The following is an 18,759-nucleotide window of genomic DNA, read 5'->3' on the forward strand; positions in this document are numbered from 1 at the left end:
GACACATTCGCTAGTGAACCTGTCGTAATCATTTTTTTTTTCTCATCGAGCCATAAAGTTTAGAGGAAATCAGCACAAGGAGTTTATCTAAGGGGGGGGGGGACAAGAATTGTAGAGAAAGTAAGGCGGAAAGGATGGAGATTACATTGCAAGAGCTTCATCTACCAGCGTGCATCATTGATGTCCAGTTTGTCGCATTTACCGTCATCTGCAATTGCAATGGGCGAGTTTGGTTCCCCCGCGATGATTGCATGCGCAGACTAATGCTACCGTTCACACCTGTCGGCAACCGTTATCTCGCTCACCGAATGCATGCATGCCCGCCTTGTGTGTTGATGTAAGTGTCTGCTCACTCTACGGGGTGGCAAACATGTCAGAAAGGTTGATTGCTCCCCCTCCCCTCCCCCCCCCCCCATATTTGAGCCTGTTAGATTTCTGTCTGCGTGTTGGAATAGATTACCTCTACAGCCTGAATAGAATGAGAGAAGTGTGTGCGAGAGAGAGAAAGAAAATGGCTCATTGTCGTGCACAACCGTCTCTTATGTGGTGGTGCCAGGAATTATGCCAGATAGGGAACATACTATTACTAAAAGTAGCAGGCCCCGATGAAACAGAATTTTCATTCAAGGTGCCATTTGTTCTGGAGGACGATTTCAAAACGCATTTGTGGACATTCCCAAAGTGAACTGGGTTAGTTTGCACAAAATATCAGCACATGGGGCTATGGGCACCATGGGAAGGGGGGGGGGGGGGGATGGAGGGAAGTATAATTCTACCGTATGCGTTCTGTTTGCCATCATACCCCATCAAAAGGCTGAAATGAAAATATTGCCTTTATGTCTGTGGCACCGCTGGAAAAATCATTCACTCTAGCAATTTGGCGTGATCTCGAGACTGCTTCATTGACGGGCCCTCTGAGGGAGATTAAATAGAGGTTGTGTGTTTATCTCAGACTAGTGTGGTTGTTGAGGGAGGTTCCTTTGATTTGATTTTGAGAGGTTGAGGGAGAGATGTCACATGGGAAAGGGTGTCTCATTTTGAACATTCAGGTTAAAAGAAAGCGAGGAATTTTTTGCAGATTTTTTGTTGTTTTATTTTCTACCGAAAAGAGCAAAGATGCCGAGTGCTGTTTTGATGATTTCCAGAATTACAGATGAGCAATTGTTTATCCCAGTACAGCAGTATATTTCACAATTGGAGCAGTGGATTATTCTCTGTGTATCAGTATGGCATTCTTGATGTAATAAAACATCGGATACTGTTGTCGTGTCATCTTATCACTAATGAGTGTACTCGCAATCTTGCTTTGTTTTTTCTTGTGTTTGATTGTTGTCAATTTTATTTTATCTATAACCCAGCATGTTTGAAAATGATTCGGGAAGAATGTATAACCACATTGCAGAAAGTGCTTTGTAAGCATCACAAAGCACATCCTAGTCTGTCAACAGGCAGACATGTGATTTGTAGATAGATGAAAGAAAAATGAAACTTCCAGAAGTAGAGATTTGCAAAACAAGAAAACAAAATAAGCCAATTATTTGGGACAGGCTGTGCCATCGGGTTTCAAAATTGATGGGTGTGAAGTTTACCGCATTTCTGTCTGTTTGTTTGTGAGGTGCTACGTGTGTTGCATGCTCTATCTGAAAGTATCATGCAACACGGAACTATCTTATCCTGTAGAGTGTCAGCTGTCACTTGTTCCTACCATGTCGGCCTACCATGTGCTTTCCTCAGGAAGTCTTGAACGAAGTCTACCGGTTTCTGGCTAGGGTATATTTTCATTGTAGAGAATCCCAACCAGACTGCAGTGCCTGTGTAGACCATTTTATACACTGTATGCATACATTCAGACATACATAGGTGTATACAAATGTGCAAACATACAACTGTACAGGCAGAAATGCATAATACATACAAATGTATACACACATTCATAATTATGTAGGCTTATATCCATACAGACAAAACATAAATGTGCATTATATTCTCTGTCTTCTTTTCTCTGTCTCTACCTCTTTATCCTTTAACCCGCTTAACTATCTACACGTACACTACCTCTTTAGTGTATACACTTTGGTCCTGATTTCTGTTGCTGTTCTACACTCGCTTATATCAACAAGACACTTGTGAGAAAGCCATGAGAGGTACAGGCTGTACCAGAAAAACTGAGAGACATGACGAAAAGTGTTCATGTTTTCACACCACATTGTTAACTTTAAAAAGCAGTTTGAATTTTCAATTCTACTGTGTAAGACAGGGCATAATGTCACTTGGCATTGAAGAAAAAAAAAAAAAAAAAAGGTCAACACACTTTTCACAGATTCTGTGTAAGCAGACCCTAATAATTCGAAATGGTATTTGTGTGAAGGGTGATGCTAATGAGCTGTGTTTGTAACGGTCACTCGTCAGTCCATTGAGTGCATGTTCTCATTGCACATTTCACGTCTGTAAAGTAGATAGATATGAAGCCCATATCCTTGACCAATGCAGTCATTGCAATCGGATGCTATGATAAATACCGACAGCTTCATTCTTGTTCTGCTGTTTGAGATTGTTACTTGTACTTTCTGAATTTTGGAGGTATGCTCTAGATTTTAGATACAATCCTTTCTGGTTTGTCCATCACTTCAAAGGAATGTTACACTAATCGTATACAATGTATATGCCATAAAGAGTTATGTTGGATGTAAATCCTCTCTAATTTTCTTTTCCTCTATCCTTTTTATTTGTTTCATTCTGCAGGGAAATGCCACACTCCATCTGTACCCCCACTTCAAGGAGCTGGCCAAGTTGGATGGTAAGATGTGCACAAATGTTGACTGGCTAGGCAATATACACCAGAGTATATTGCCCAAGCTCATCAGTCCATAATGTGCCCGGTTGAAAGATAGTGGAGTGATTTTTGCATAGAGCAATGCTCCTTGTATGGTGCCCTGAAAATAACAGCCAGACATTATTTTTTAATCATTCATTTTGTGCAGTTAATTGGATTATAACAAAGTGAAGGGCAATATACTCCATTATATAGCCCTTTTGATACAACATCAGAGAGCCACATGTGAAAGAGGTTGTGGATTTTTTGTTCACTCATGCATGTTCAGGGTTTAACTTCCCTCTCCCAAATTTGCAAGCTTGGTGAATGGCCGAAGGTGTTGGCAAGTTCTGAAAACCGTGAACTCCAGGGTCGTGAATTATGTCACATCTGTACATAGGATAATGTTATGCTGTAATCAAAGCCGACTGCAAGGCACTATGTGCATTTAAAGTGGAGGGACGGGACGAACATCAATGCTTTCGTTTTATACACTGCCAAAGCAAGAAGGAAGTTTGATGCACAGTTTGACATACAGTAGGTTTCCTACATCATTTCTGATTATACCTCTCTTCATATGGACAAAAAGGCAGTTGTGTGTACACTGCAGCAATAGAGCTATTGAATATGGAAAGTTTGTACTGGAAATATGGTAATGTTTCTTTTCTTTTTTTCTACATCAACCTCCTAGGTTTCCATCACAAAAGTACCTCATTTTAAGAGTGGCTGATTTCCATTTTGCCAATTTACTGGTGGTTGAGCATATTGTGATGGAACAAATGGGACACCAGCCCACACAAAAGACACATTGTGTGGAATGGATAGAATTATGGTGGGAGATAGAAATGTCATGCGTGAGAAGAAATAATTCATCGGAATCGGGTTTTAAAGGTCTCCACCAAGTTTGTGACAACAGATGTACCTGAAGGGCGACTGCACATTTCATGTGTTGGCATGGGAACGGTGCTATCACTTGGGAGGTATTCTGTAGGCAAAAGGGTGCAGGGGAGAAAAATTATGAATTTGGTGCCAATGTTGGTACTGAGCCTGGTACAAAATGCATGTGTGGCGAGCAGTAGCTTACAGGGAAGGGGGGGAGGGGGAAAGGGGAAGTGGGGGGGATGAGAATGAGGGTGGGGGAGGGGAGGTGTGGGTAGTAGGGAGCAATGGTCGCAAGGAATCTCGGTCTAGGTTCTCGTGATATTTTTTTTTTTAGCACATCCGCACGGGAGGTGTGTATCTTTAATGCCCAATATCCAGTCTGTGTACGCTTCATCAGCAGGCTGATATGTTAATGCAAGACTATTTGGTATCAGCTGCCCGGTGAAGTGTATGGAGGCGGGATGGAAAACGCTCTCAGTGCGGTGTCGGCGGGAAACGTACGTGAAACGTGGGGACTGCGGCATCCAGCAGTCACACATCCATGCACAGTGAATTCCACAGAATTCCAGGACCTACTGCATCTGTGAAGGCTAACGGTTCACCTCCAACCCCCATCCTCCACACCCACCCCCCCCCCCCAAATAAAAGTCTCGATGGATGGATGGACATCTGGATTGTTGCAAGAGAGCTGCGTGGTGTGAAAACGGTGTATTAGGGAGGAATACACAGCGGTTATGGCAGTGAAGTCTTTTTACAGTTATCCGTGTGCATATGCCCTTGGAATCCCTCTACTGTGTAGCCGTCACTGCATGTTTGTGTGATGGGACCACTGGAGATTTTTTCGCAGCTTCGCGTTCAGAGCTTTCCCGATTGTGCTACGGGAGTGGCCACTGTCTTCCCATATGGGATGCAAGCATTTGTGCTTCCATTAATGCTACCATCGCCAGTGATAAAGAATGGGTATGGTTCATGTATGTCTGTCTAGCATCTTGGAAGCCATTGTGTGTTTGTGTGTGTGTCTGTGTCTGTGTGTGTGTGAGAGAGTCGTGTGTGTCTGTGTATCATCTGTGTATAAAGAGTGTATGCTGCGTCTTACTATATGACCAACCTCCCTCGTTTGTCAAACACAGGATTTCTGGTAGTATTTTCAGCCCAGTACAGCCAAGACAGTATTTCAAATCCTGTCGCAGTCCAATGTGGGGATTGCACACACACAAGATTGTCATTGTGACAAGCCCAAGCCAATCTTCCGTGGGTATTTTCATACCACAGATGGTCATCCCTCCTGCCAAATGTGGACAAATGACCAATTCCCCCTCCCGCAATAGGCAAGTATCTATTGCACGTCCACTAGTCGACAACAGTTGACATTTTGGTTTTTCTGACCGAGTGAACATGCGGGGGATTGTATGGCAACCTGCTTCGTGACGTAAAAGTGCAGTTTTTTGTGTGTGTTTTATTTTTAAGTGCAGTGCGATTTCCAAGAATTAATCACCGCATGCCACTTGCCCCATTAATCATACTGTCATAGAATCAGCAGGCGGTGTAAAACCTGGCATACTCCACAACGATAGGAGATCCACTTTAGCTGTTGAGTCCTTCATCAATATCATATGACATTGTCTTTCTATTCCAAAGATTTATTTCGCTTTGTTCAGACTGCCAAGTGTAAGCAGCAGATTCTGTGCGAGTGTCCGACTCTCTTTACAGGCACCACCCAAAAAGTAAACCTGTGGAAAGGAAGTGGATAGAAAGGGTGGAAGTGTAGAATACCACTTTAGTATCCTTTGAATGTCATTTTCAAGTAGGCCCTACTAATTAAGTTGCCCCTTTTCATTGTGTTGTAAGAAAGCAGACACTTTCCCATTCAAGTGCATATTTATGTTTCAGAAAGAAATCTTGCACGGAGACTTAACATTTTTGTTGATAGGAGGAGATGATATGCATATTTCTATACTGAAATGATTACATCTAGTGCCGTGTCTGTGCATCACACATAAGGTAGATTTTGCATCCTTGGTATTCAGCAAGTTTATCTAATTAATGTAGGGTTTATCCATTCTTCATTTTCCAGGAGTGCATCTCGAGCAAATAACTGTGTGTCTGAAACCAGTCAAGACATACATTGTAATGTGGAAGATAGATTCTCAAGAAATGCAGTTAGCATTCCCTTCACTGTTCTTGGTATGAGTAGTCGAGATCTGGTATAGACAGAGGGATCTTAGAGTAAAAGGCAACAATTGTTCGATTATTTCCAGTGTTTTAAAAAAAAAAAGTGAGCTGCTTGGTCCTTTGAAACATCCAGTGTTACTCGGAATGTGTGAAGATAAAACTGTGGAAAAACTTTGCGATTGGGAATGATCATTTTGAAGGCTTATGAAAAAACAGAAATCCATGAGTGACCAGATTTACCATAATCCAGTTTCCCCTTAGATGGTAGTGTGTTAGTTGTTCCACACAAGAATGGTTTATTAGCATGAAAGCAGTTGTTCATATTGTATCTTCATAATGACATCATGATTGAAAAGAATAAGCAAAAATGTATCGTGGAGTGTTTTGTCCATATGGGCACTATTATACAGCTCAGTCATCAAAAGTTTGCGACACCTATACTCTTCTGATTTTAGCCACTGAAGTATGACATGGTGTCTTACTGTACTAAATACTAAGGTTTAAGTGCATCCTTTTCATCGATGCATTTGGGTGTAGGATTACATTATTCCAGGCGGTGTAGGATTACATTATTCCAGGCTGCTCTTCTAAGTTTTCTTATTCTCCTTTTCAAGCACAGTTTTGTATATAATAAAGTGCAAAATTTGGAGGAACAAACATTGGAATCCTCAGACTCAATAACATAACAATACATCATCTTTTAGCAGGTATGTGTCTGTTTCTTTTGTACATCCCCCCAAATTACACGCAAACATATGGCCACCCTAAATATGTCACGATGCATAATTACCAGCTTGTGCTGTAAATGAAGGAGGGCACCCCCGCACTGCCTGTGGTTTAACGGCGACCGAGTGGAGTGGGAGGAATTCTTGTTGTGTGTGTATGTGAGAGACTCCGGATTCGGGATGTGGATTCTCACGGAGAGCAAAACTGTCTTTGAGTTGTCCCTGAAGGAGTAATGCACATTATGAGCATTGTGATTGTCTCTTTAAAAAGCAATGGGAAGCATGCGAGCAACAACAGTCATAGCCGACGCTATTTTTGGCGTCCGCTGCGCCAAAATCCGAGTGGGCATGGGGATGACGTCAAGAATTGTATGTTGACCAAGAAGTCCTGGTGGTGGTAGGTAATGCCTGTGTAGTGATCGAGCTGCCGGAGTCACATTAGCATATGTCGACCGTGAGAGGTGACATCGTTGCCCATTGTGTGTAGAATGTTGTGGTGATGAGAGAATTAGTTTTTTGGGGGATTTTTTTGCATATTTTGCAAAGTTGACTGATCATCATCCCATTCCTCTTCCCCACCCCCACCCCTTTTTGTGAATGCAATGAGCGCATGTAACTGTTTCCATGGCAACGGTCCCAATCTTGATATCGCTGTGTGAAAGCAGAAAGCCCACACGTACAAACAGGAAACACACGCACATGATTTAGAAGTAGCGTCGGTATTCATGTTCTTCCAATGTAATGCACATGTGCGCTGCTAAACAGGAGAAGTAACCCATATTTGTAGAATCTTGGAGGAAGCAGGCCTACAAGAGGAATGGGTTGATGATTAACATGCAGTGATTGCGGTATTAAACTGCGAGATGGAAATTTTATGGCGTGATTTTGATTAATGTGTCTTCGATGCCGCCAACCAGTCATACAATCTGTGATGAGCAGTTGAGGAGAATATTTGAACAGTAATTGCTTCACATGAATTTGCGAGGCTGCTGTAATCACCGATGATGATGATAATGGTGATGATGTGCCGGGAATGAAGACAGTCTTCAGAAGAGACAGCAGCCACTGAGAAGAGAGAGCCGCTTATCTCTGGATGTTGGGCATAGCTCCGGGTCCCTCGGCTACTGACACGTGTCTGCTGCCCTGCGCCTCTACATCTAGTTGCGTTGTGACTTTAGCCAAGACAAATGCAGCATGATGTAGTGGTGTAGACCAGACGGACCGGTTCAACCAGGATCAGTGTGAACGATGCCACAGAGGACCCAGCATTGTTAAACAGAGGCAGGAGATGTGGGATTCATTCATACTGGAAGATAACTTCAACAAGCGACAAGTGAATGGGATTATCGTCTGCCTGTTCTCTCTTGTCCGTATTTACTGTTCCACCCCGATACTTCTTAGCTTCCAAGCGATATTCTCTTTTTTTAAAGAGAAATTTTAAGAATAAGATACAATGCAGAGAGCAACTCTTCATTCCTTCATGTAAATATGGTTATCTCTGCAGATTGAACTAATCATAAGTTACAAACTTGCAGGTTGCCCCCCCCCCCATCCCCTCTTTGCATCTTTCCTGTACCGACGGGACCCTCATCATATCAAATGTGTCTGTGGAAATCAGACTTTTGTAGAATGGCTAGTTTGGCACGGATTCCTTTTATGGAGACACAGCTACACGTATGTGGATGTTTTGTCATGACAAGGTGCCACGTGGCTACAAATCTGTCTATTACCAGGATTATGCTGTAGCAAGAATAGAAATGGAACAGTGTTGCCGTTAATTGTATAGTGTATAATCATAATACCTGGAATTCCAACTGAAATTAGAAGTGTCCACACATTTCTGGCAAGCAAGACTGTACTTATGCATGTGTTCGAACCGAGTAACACCATCGAAGTACAAACAGTTTGTGCTAGGACTCAACTTTCTGGGTCTGCCTTCAGCGCCATAATTTTGCCACGCTCACCTTTTTGTGGGTATGGTGTGATTGACCCTGAAGTGTATCCAAAGGCTATGTTTTATTTAGAAATCACCTCCGAATAAACACAGAATATATTTCCACAAAGTGTACATAAATTTTAATGGCACCAGCATTTTTGCGGTCAATCCCTTTGTTTTCGGTGTTTGCTTCTTTTTTTTTGTCTTTTTTTAATATATTTCCACAAAGTGTACATAAATTTTAATGGCACCAGCATTTTTGTGGTCAGTCCCTTTGTTTTCGGTGTTTGCTTCTTCTTTCTTTCTTTTTTTTTTTGTCTTGCTTCAGCAATCTGGATTATCAACAGCTTGGACAATAGATAAAACTTTTGTGGACTTTCACAATCTTTTGCAATCAGTTGAGCATTCATCCCAGGACACTGGACACAGAAACATTGCTGGCACCCATGTTTTCTTATTTTTCCCCAGACAATATCAGCATGAATAAAATAATTTTAATGATGACTGGCCATTCGAAAGAATAACACTCGAGGTCGAATATTTTGTTATACAAGGACTGACCGGAAGAATGCTTTAGTAGATTAGATATTTTGATTGTTTAATTGCTTACCGGAAAGATTCCTTATGAGATCAATCATTTGATTCCAGAGGAGACTGACCTCTTGAAATAAACAAGACAAAAAAAAAAATTACAAGAAAGCAGTTAGCACCATCTTCGTACGTAATGTTTTGTTCTGGATGACCCAAAACTTAGATACTGGTACCCTATGGTTTAGGGTTCAACATACTCATAACCTTAATTTTCCTATTTCTTATTTCTCACTCCCACCATCTTTCTCCCCTTCATCCCTCCCCCCTCCCACTCTTCATTCACTCACACCCCTTCTCCCTGGTTCCTTACATCCATTCTTTCCCATTCTCTCCCCCCCCCCCTATTCCTGCACCCCTTCTCCTGAACCTCCTTCCCCTTTTCATCCTCCTTTCACTATCCCCTTCTCCCCCTCCTCCTCCTTTTCTTTCCCCGTCCTTCATCCGCCTTCCTTTATTTTCTTTTTCTTCCTCCCCTCTCCCTCCATTGTTATCCTCCTCCACCTCCACCACCCCCCCCCCCCCGCCCCGTTTTACTTCTATCTCAACCCCCCCCCCCCCAAAAAAAAACTCTTTCCTCCCTCCCTTCTCCCCCAAACAAGGCGTGGTCGAGTACCTCAACACGGAGGTCATCACTTCCAAGCAGAAGAAGTTCAGCCTGGTGACATTCGTCGACACCCCGGGACTGGTTGATGGGGACATGAAGTACCCCTTTGATGTCAAGGAGTCCATCCTATGGCTCGGTAAGCAAGTATTGAAATGCAGACAGTTATTGTAAAACCAGAAATTTTCGCACGCATTAAACTTTATCAGGATTCGCAAAAGTAAACTGCATGCGAAAATGTTTGTCTACACAATGCATTGAATGCCTGTGGCAATTAGGAATAGTTTCATGCTGCGAAAAAGGCTGTCGGCTCCAATTCACAAAAGTTTTATACCATGAATGTTTTTGGTTTTACAGTAATATTTTCTAACTTTTTACTTGAAACTTCTTTTTTATTCTTATTCCACATATGCATAATTTTTACATATAAAGCTATTTTGCTTGACATTCCATTGATTCTCCACAAACTTGTGACATAGGTTCATCTGGAAAAAAAAAAAATGAAACAAAAACAAACTTAAATGCACATGAAACAAAGCCAGAGTTACATACTGTGGCTGGTGTGATCTTTACGATTTTATAGATCAATGAAACCCCATCTATTGACAGTCAACAAAGTTTGCACAATACCAGTTACATGTAACTTGAGCCATTCATTTGATTTTGGGAAACAGACAAGCCTTTTGAAGATAGATGTTTCATTTTCATATGAAAGATGCAATGCCAAACCATGGAAATGTTTTGAGACCTAACGGGTTAACCTGGTAAAAGTTTCACATTATTTAGTGGACATCCACTTTCATTAGATGCTACAGAAACCATCAAATACGTTGTAAAAACACTGTGGTTTGGGATATAGATCATGATCCATGAAGTTTACTGATTTGTTGTGTGAATAATTAGATCAAGATTCGCGTGGGGATCCAAATCCTATTATTAGTGAGATTTTTCCCAAATAATGGTGAAGTTTCCAAGTAATTATAATGATTGTTCCACGCTGTTTCCCGTCAGAATGCTAAGTCAAACATCAGTGTTTATAAGCCCACAATGTGCCAGCTGTTTTTCCTTGGGCGGCCATAGTACGGTTCATTTCTCACTGCAGCGAATCATTCGCACCACACGTACATTGTTAACGGGTCAGCTGTTAGCGCACACAGTGCACGCCGATGGCGATGTGTATGTGTGTGTTCAGGCCCGGGCCTGCGTCGAGTGTGCTGCAATGCATGAATGCATGCGATACACGTGACTATGCGACATGCTGGATGGCTCGCCTAACACCTGGAAGTCAGGCTGCGGTCAAAGTCATTCCGCACGAGTGGATTTGTGAGATACTTTTGGTCGTCGTGTGAACGGCTGCCCAAAAATCATCAATGTCTCAATAGCAATTATTCTGGAGAAGTTTTCCAGGTTTAAGCAGTGATTTGAAATGCGAAATTTGGATAGTGATCCAAATTTCATTCCATCTGTCCTTGGAAGGTGCCTAATAATCCTTTACTGAGCAGCTAGGGAGTGAAAATGACAGCATTCAACAAGAGTTCATGATATTGAGCAACTTCAAACTGGAGCAAACCCTCCATAGAAGAGAGCAGCCCACGAGGATGCCACCAGTTCCTCCTAACTGTCACGTTGTCAGAACAGAATCATTATTCTTCCATACGAAGGGGGTGCCGGTGGGAACAAATGACTTATTTATTGCCTATTTAAGTCATTTGGCGTGAACTTTTTCCTTCGCTCTCCACAGAATGGTAAACATTATGTCATATAAACAACAACTACAACTGGCAAGACCGATCAAGCTCTCCCTCGCGTTTTGCCGTTTGCGATTTTGGAAGTTGATATGTGTGCAAGGCGAATCTTCCTCCCGAATCAAAAGGGGGGACTTTGTTGCAAAGAAAACTGAGCCATGCCCATTTTAGAGACTTATTTCTCAAGCAAACCCGAAAGATAACACAACTGCGGCCTTGTCTGTCCAGTCATCATTAAGCTGGAGCCGTCGATCATGAGAGACACTATGCTACCAGCATCTGGTACATAGAGAAATGCTCAATGGTGCCGTCTGCATATATGACAGCTCTTCATACAATTCATAATGTGTGCCTTCAAGTGTAAAGATTAATTGATATTCCAGACACCATTATGTCTGGAGAATTGTTTATTGATTGTGTTTTAAAAGCCAAATGCTTTACTGGGGATTTTTTTTTTCTTTTCTTTTTTTGTGTCCACGGTGGGTAAAAGTAATTCGAGAGTAATGACGTGTCATTAGCTTCTTGGTTGTTTTCTACCCCTGAGTGGGACTAGTAGACAACAGTGGTGAGAAAAATACGCTACATGCCCAAAATCAACATCCCGCTGGAAATCGAGCTCCACAAACTCTCTCCATGAGAGGCAAAGTCGTTGAACCCTCCCTTCGTTTTAGCCATACATTTTAATTATCGTAGGCACTGACGTCACGCAAAATGCCTTTTTAGGGCCATGACGCAGTCGAGATTACGCGGATTGGGGCGTGCGGACAAAGGGGCGAGACGCCCAGTGAAGATTCGAGTGGGAGGTGGAGAAAGCAGGATGAGAAAGACAGACAGACAGGCAGGCAGACAGACAGACAAACAGAGGGAAAGACAGTTTGACAGACATACAAAAGAATTGTGTATATATGAATATTTACAGACATGGATATACTGTGTATATATATATATATATATATATATATATATATATATACCAACAGTCAGACATACATACATACATACAGCTGTACATACACTATACAGACGGACACGTGCATACTCCCACGCACGCACACATACATTTTATTCTCGAGCATCATATCACTTTTTCAAGTATTACCAGGCAGTCATTCTCATGGGAGAATCCACCCCCTCAAAAACAAAACAAAACAAAACAAAAACAGGTCTATGTCCTGTTGTGTCTGCTCTGGCAATGGCAAATACTTCTTCCATAATCTATGTCAAATATCACCAGAACGCACAATGGCTAGATTCTACGGCAGTAGATTTTCTACAATGCCATTCACTGGAGAAAACATGTTGTTTGTTCCAAAGATGGCTAACCACAGAAATGTGAAAATAGATTCCATCAGAAGTACAAGTGTAGCTCCTTCACCCCTCCCTCGTGCTTCTTGGAGTTATTCCCTTGGTGCATTGACATGAGGGAATGTTTATTTGCTGGTTTGTTTTTTGCCATGAATGTTTTCCTGACATTTTTATTTAATTGTGATCATTCTCAGTAGCAGTAATATCTACAACAGACTGGTTCATCATAAATCTCCTTATTCTGTGCATCCCTTTGTCCATGACAACTGTAAATCATAAAGGGGATGGCTAGTAACTGATCAGTGGGAATCAGTGGGAATGCTGGGGGATGATTGTTCCAATCCTTGTGGGATTCGTTTAAGAGTACATTATATATCTATTGTTGTGTAAAAATTATTTGCTTCAGAATGGTCTCATATTCAAATAATGTGCTGTTCAATGTTTCCAGGTTAGCATGCGTGTAGAGTGACGGGGCGATCGTTAATGGGCCCATTAACGATCGCCCCGACACTGTACTCTTCAATGAATCCCACAAGGATTGGAACAATCATCCCCCAGCATTCCCACTGATCAGTTACTAGCCATCCCCTTTAAAAGAAAGAGATTATTATTAAGCAGAGGGGTAAAGATAATGGGGCGCGAGTTTTCTTCAGTTTGTCTGCCCTCAGTACAAATGAAATTTGTATGATTGCAACTGCTGTTTTAACATTTTAACAAACATGTCCAGGAAAAAAAAAATAAGGAACATCGGGAATCAAACCTGTCATCTGGTTCCTTTTTGCCAACATGTTTGTTAAAATGTAGATCACCAGTTGCAACCCTACAAGTCTCATTTGAACAGAGGGCAAACTACTTGGAAGAAAACCCATACCACACAACAGTAAATTTTGTTTCGGGTCTTGCCTTGCACAGCGACAACTGATTTGTACAAACGCCATCCCACGGATCACGATGCATTATAGGGTTACTCCGGTTACTCTGGACCAGTTTGAAGTTAGTCTGAAAAGAAAGAGTGAGATTTCACGAACACAACAGTGAAAAATTTATCAAAATCTTATCAGAATTAAGGGAAGTTACGAAATTATGAAGTTCTGATGAGTTTTTCGAAAGAGTTCTTGAACAGTTGATATGAATATGATGTGGGATGTGTGCACCGACTAACAACATTCAGTCACTGTGTTACCTGCTCCATGGGCTTGAAAGGTTTCGGGTCATACGCATCATGTTTGATAAAGATGCCATCTTGGTTTCTCGTTATGACTCCGGTCTTTTGGCTGCCAGATCTACTAACCCACTTTCCTCTCCTCAATGACGAGTTGAGTAACCTCCTGGGCATTGTAGGCGGTAGTCTTTGTGACATGACTTCCAACTTAAAATGATTTTCATATCTACACATTCGTGTACCATTATCACATATGAATAGGCCTATATCACAAGTCATTTGTAGGAGTCCAGACTGTTTTGGATTACAAATGTTCAATATTGATACAAAAGCAGGAGTCCAGGGCAATTGATTTTAGCGTGTTTACATGTAGACGCATTCGTGCACGCACAGGTGTGTGCATTTGAAGGTGGCAAGGTTCTATGGCAAAAATTTGCATTTCCGAGGGGGCGTTTTTCTGTGTACATGTGTGTGTGTGTGTGGGTAGATGTGATGTGCTTGCCGGAATGTTCTGATATGTCTGTTCACAGTGTAAACCCATCTACGTCTGGAATGTCTGCATGAAATGTCCTCAACTGTCTGCTATGCAGTCTGGCACAGCTAAAGATAGCAGCAAGTGGCACACACACACACACACACACACACACACATGCTCCTCTCTCTCTTTCTGAGCCAAGATGTGAATGGAAACCACATACCGGTACTAGTAGACTATTGACCTGTGAAATGAATTCCAGGTTGATGTACGTAAGTTTCAGGCACTAAAATTAAAAAATTGCATTGTTTAAAGAAAGAGGGGAAAAAATGTAGGGGAAGAAAAAAAAATACCAGTCAATACAGGTGAATCAGCATGACAATTGACAACAATTAGTTTAGGGCCTACATCGTATTCATTCACCCACACATTTGCCATTGTTCAGTCAATCTATTATTATCCTTTCTTTATTGATTTATAACAGATGCAACCAAGAGAAAAGCAAATAGATTAAAAATGGAATGTTTTTATCTGTACAGAGTATAGATTTTCTACATGACTTTCATTGTTTTGGCTTTAGTATAAAAGTTTTCCTTTTTGAGTTATTAATGTCTGTGCAATTTCTGTTATTTTCTGTACATTCATGATTCTTAATAACTCCTCAAGTCCCAGAAATTACTGTCATGTGATTTTGTACTTTGTGATTTTATATTGATTTGTATTATTCATTGTGCATATATATCGTAGAGTAGAGAAAAAAAAAAGAGAGGCCTATTTGAGGCCTATGGTATTCATATATTATTTCTTGTTTTGATCACAGAATTTTTTGGAAGCCTCTCTGCTGCTGGCAATTATAGAAATAGCAGCACATTTTAAAAGATGACAGTTCCTGTTTTGCTCCAAAGTATTTGTGATGTTTTGTCTGAATTTTGTGCAGATTTGATTAATCTCACAAGATCCATTTTATCTTTGTCCAGTGTGTGATATAGGCCTACAGTGCAATGTGGAGGTGTCACATTAATGATGATAAGGTCATAACTTGGACAGTACAATTCTCTTTGCGTTGCGGTCCTTTACTCTTATGTATGTCAAGATGTAACCTTTTGCATAGATGGTTCAAGTTATTAGTTTTGATGCCTAAAATAGAAAGGCAGCCTACTTTCAACTTTCGATTCCGGTCTATTAAAGGCCGCTAAAGAGAAACAATAACAGTGTGTCCAGTTTAGTATGTGGTAGATTTACCACCATTCACAGGTCACCTGTATGTACAGAAAGAACATGGCTGTGTCGAGACTTAAGTCGGTTCGTACATGCAGGTGGCTGCTGTAGACAGGGGACTACTAAGACAGGTTTGACTCTGCAGCAATTTAGGAAGAGCTGCCAGTACTATGGCACAGTGGTTAAGGCCACACACTGTCCATAGTTCCAAGTTCCCTGGCTGTGGCAGTTATACCCCAAAGGCAATGCTCTTATTCGTACTGCCTATAGTCCTTCAGAAGAAATAGCCATCAGCTTTGTCATTGCTTGCTTACAAGCTCTCATTCCTCCCTAGCAGCCACCTAAAACAGATCATGAATACCAAAGAAAAAGCTAAAAAATTGTATAGATAGGCCCTCTCAGTCCCACTCATAAAAGTATCTAGCGGTATCCCTTCTTTCCCTTTGCAGGCGACCTGGCAGATCTGATCTTTGTCTTCTTCGACCCCATCGGTCAGGCGCTGTGCAAGCGCACCATGAACATCGTGGAGGAACTGAACAACAAGCACGCTGACCGCGTCCATTTCTACCTGACCAAGGCCGATGAAGCAGGCCATGAGAGTGACCGGCAGGTACAAAACAATGTCCCCCACCCCCACCCCCATTCTAGTAACGGTCAGCATGGCTAGAATTTACCAGTGAAATATTTACTTTGTCCTGTACATATCTTTTGTCTTTTCAGATCATTCTATGAACCACCAGAGCAATAAACAGAGTATTGTGTTAATTTTCATGACTTTTGCAAGTCATGCAATATTAACAAATTCAACAGTTTGCTGGAATATCACTTCCCATAAACACAAATAAACATTGTCGCCATGGTGACACAAAAAAAAATGCTAACTTTGCTCCTTGAAAACTTCAAATTTCTGTCATATTAGTTCTGAATGGAGAAATAAGCACTCAAGAAATTGTCTTACAAGATGCAATTTTTTCAAATGTTGTGCTTGCAAAGCGTATACCAAGTACAATATTCTTTCATACACATGAAAGAAAAGTGAAAATGCCTGTACAGGAGACTGTAGGCCTGAGACAGCCGTGAAAATACATGTCCAGGGTAATTGTTGAAATTGCTCATGATCGAATTCCTCCCACAATCAAGATTTTTTCTGTCTGATCTACAAAGTCATTCTTGTCAGCACACCTTATTTCTACCCATAATTTATCCCTTTCACTGTGCACTGGCGTCAACAAATCTTCCCTTTGGAACGAAAGTTTTGCAGGGAATAATATTACTGTGGTGAATAAAACCTCAAATCTCTCGGGATTGGACAGATTTGCCAAGGATGCAAAAATGAAAATATCAAACCAAACCAGATCATGTAGTTGAAGCTTCTCACACAGGTTTGGATGTGTGGGATGGCATTGTGTGAGAGACGTTCCTTCTGCAAATAAAGAAAGAAAAATCATTTTTAAATGTATGATCATTTTTTTTTTCAGTTTTTCGGAATCAGTGAACATTTGTTTATAGACAACTTTTATCTTTTCCTGGGGCAAGACTTGTTTCCTTCGCACTGTCTGCTATTCAAAATGCAGTACAGCTGTACTGTAAAACCAGAACTACTCAATTTTCACGAATTGCTAATCAGTATTCAAAATTTGAGTATACTAGATATGCATGGTGTGGAGGGAAACTTTCGCATGCATTTCACTTTGCGAATCTTGGCTCCTCGCAAAATTCATGACAGTTTCATCAGGATGCAAACATTTCTGGTTGTACAGTATACTTCAAACCCTAATGACAAGTTGAGCAGAATGGAGCTTTGTGTACCATGGGAGCATGTACTAGTGTAAAATGCTGGCAGAAGAGAAGTAGTACAGTATGTAGTGCATTGCTAGGCTCTCACTTATCGTTGGTGTGTGCCTGAAGTGTTTATCAAATAGTGACGCAAAACAGACTTCTTCTACTAGTGCATAATGGTGTAGATCACATCAGTGTTAAGATAAAAGCCAGCAAATGAAACTCTTGCAGCGGCTGCCCTCGGAGAGAAAGATTTTGCCTGCTGTCAAGACTGTGAATCCACTCTCATCTTGCCATATCTACATGACTGCATGTCCTATAAACCCATCTGTACCGAGTCCTGTCCAGTTCATTAAATGCCAGAGTCTGGGGAAAAGACTAGCACTCCTGCAGGTGTACCCTTGTATTGTAGTCCCTCTTCGCTCCACGCACTGTGAGAGAATCTGCCTAGCATAGGGTCAGCCAAGGCCAAAGTGGGGGGTTTGGTGGGGGATGTTGAGGTGAGAGTAGTTTTATCTCAAGACTGACATATTAGACTGATTGGGCTGGCACTAGCGAAACACCAGGATATGTTCACATGCATTTTGATTATGTGAATTTCGCGAGAGCCAACCAAACCAGATGAGATCGAAGTGAAAAAAAGTTGGAAAATTAGACTGGTATCTGTTTGAATCAACTTTATGAGGTGAAATGAGCCCCTCCCAACATTTACAGTCGGAAATTACAATTGTAGCAATGATATTTTTGCTTCACACACTCCCTCTTTCTCTTTCTCCTTCTCCCTCTCTTTTGTTCTTTCTTTCTCTCTATCTATCTTTTATTTCCCCTTTCCTATCTCCTTTTCTCTCATTCCAACTCTTGTTTGCAAAGTGATCCAAGTTCCTCACAAGAAAATTAGTAGACAAAAAAATAGAAAATTCTCCTTGCTGTACAAAGAATATTGACTCTTCCTGTTGTATATCTCCAAAGCAATCAATGACAAAAACATAACATTTTTTGTGGCTCTTCCCTCCACCGCCCCCCTCCATCCCCTCTTGCTCTTCTTCAGAGGTATCAATTGCAGTGCTTGGCACGAGATGAATCAAAATTGCATCTAATGTGTTTTTGCATCTATTTTGCTGGTCTAGACATTGAAATGAGAGCTTTCAATCACGGCTCAGTCGAATGTTGCGTATTGATTTTTTTCTTTCCCCCTTTTTTTTTCTCTTTCCACTTCGCTTCGATAATTTGAACGACGCATTCTCGCAAAAAGAATTGAGTATTACGCTCGGGAGTACCGGCAAAATTTGCCATTTAGATGATTTTGATAGCTATGCATGACTTGCATATTGTGGGCATATGCTTCCGCAAGGTTTC

General features: G+C 41.3%; 1 protein-coding gene across 2 annotated transcripts in view; it reads left to right on the top strand.

Moving 5' to 3' along the window:
* Positions 1-18,759, top strand: part of LOC140228034 (uncharacterized) — a 146,557-nt gene that overhangs the window by 116,455 nt on the left and 11,343 nt on the right. For both annotated transcript variants that reach the window (XM_072308435.1, XM_072308436.1), the window contains exons 5-7: positions 2,743-2,797; positions 9,718-9,858; positions 16,074-16,234. In XM_072308435.1, the coding sequence (XP_072164536.1) occupies positions 2,743-2,797; positions 9,718-9,858; positions 16,074-16,234 (357 nt within the window). The remainder of the gene's footprint in view (positions 1-2,742; positions 2,798-9,717; positions 9,859-16,073; positions 16,235-18,759) is intronic.

This window comes from Diadema setosum, chromosome 4 (assembly GCF_964275005.1).
Source record: "Diadema setosum chromosome 4, eeDiaSeto1, whole genome shotgun sequence".
NCBI lineage: Eukaryota > Metazoa > Echinodermata > Echinoidea > Diadematoida > Diadematidae > Diadema > Diadema setosum.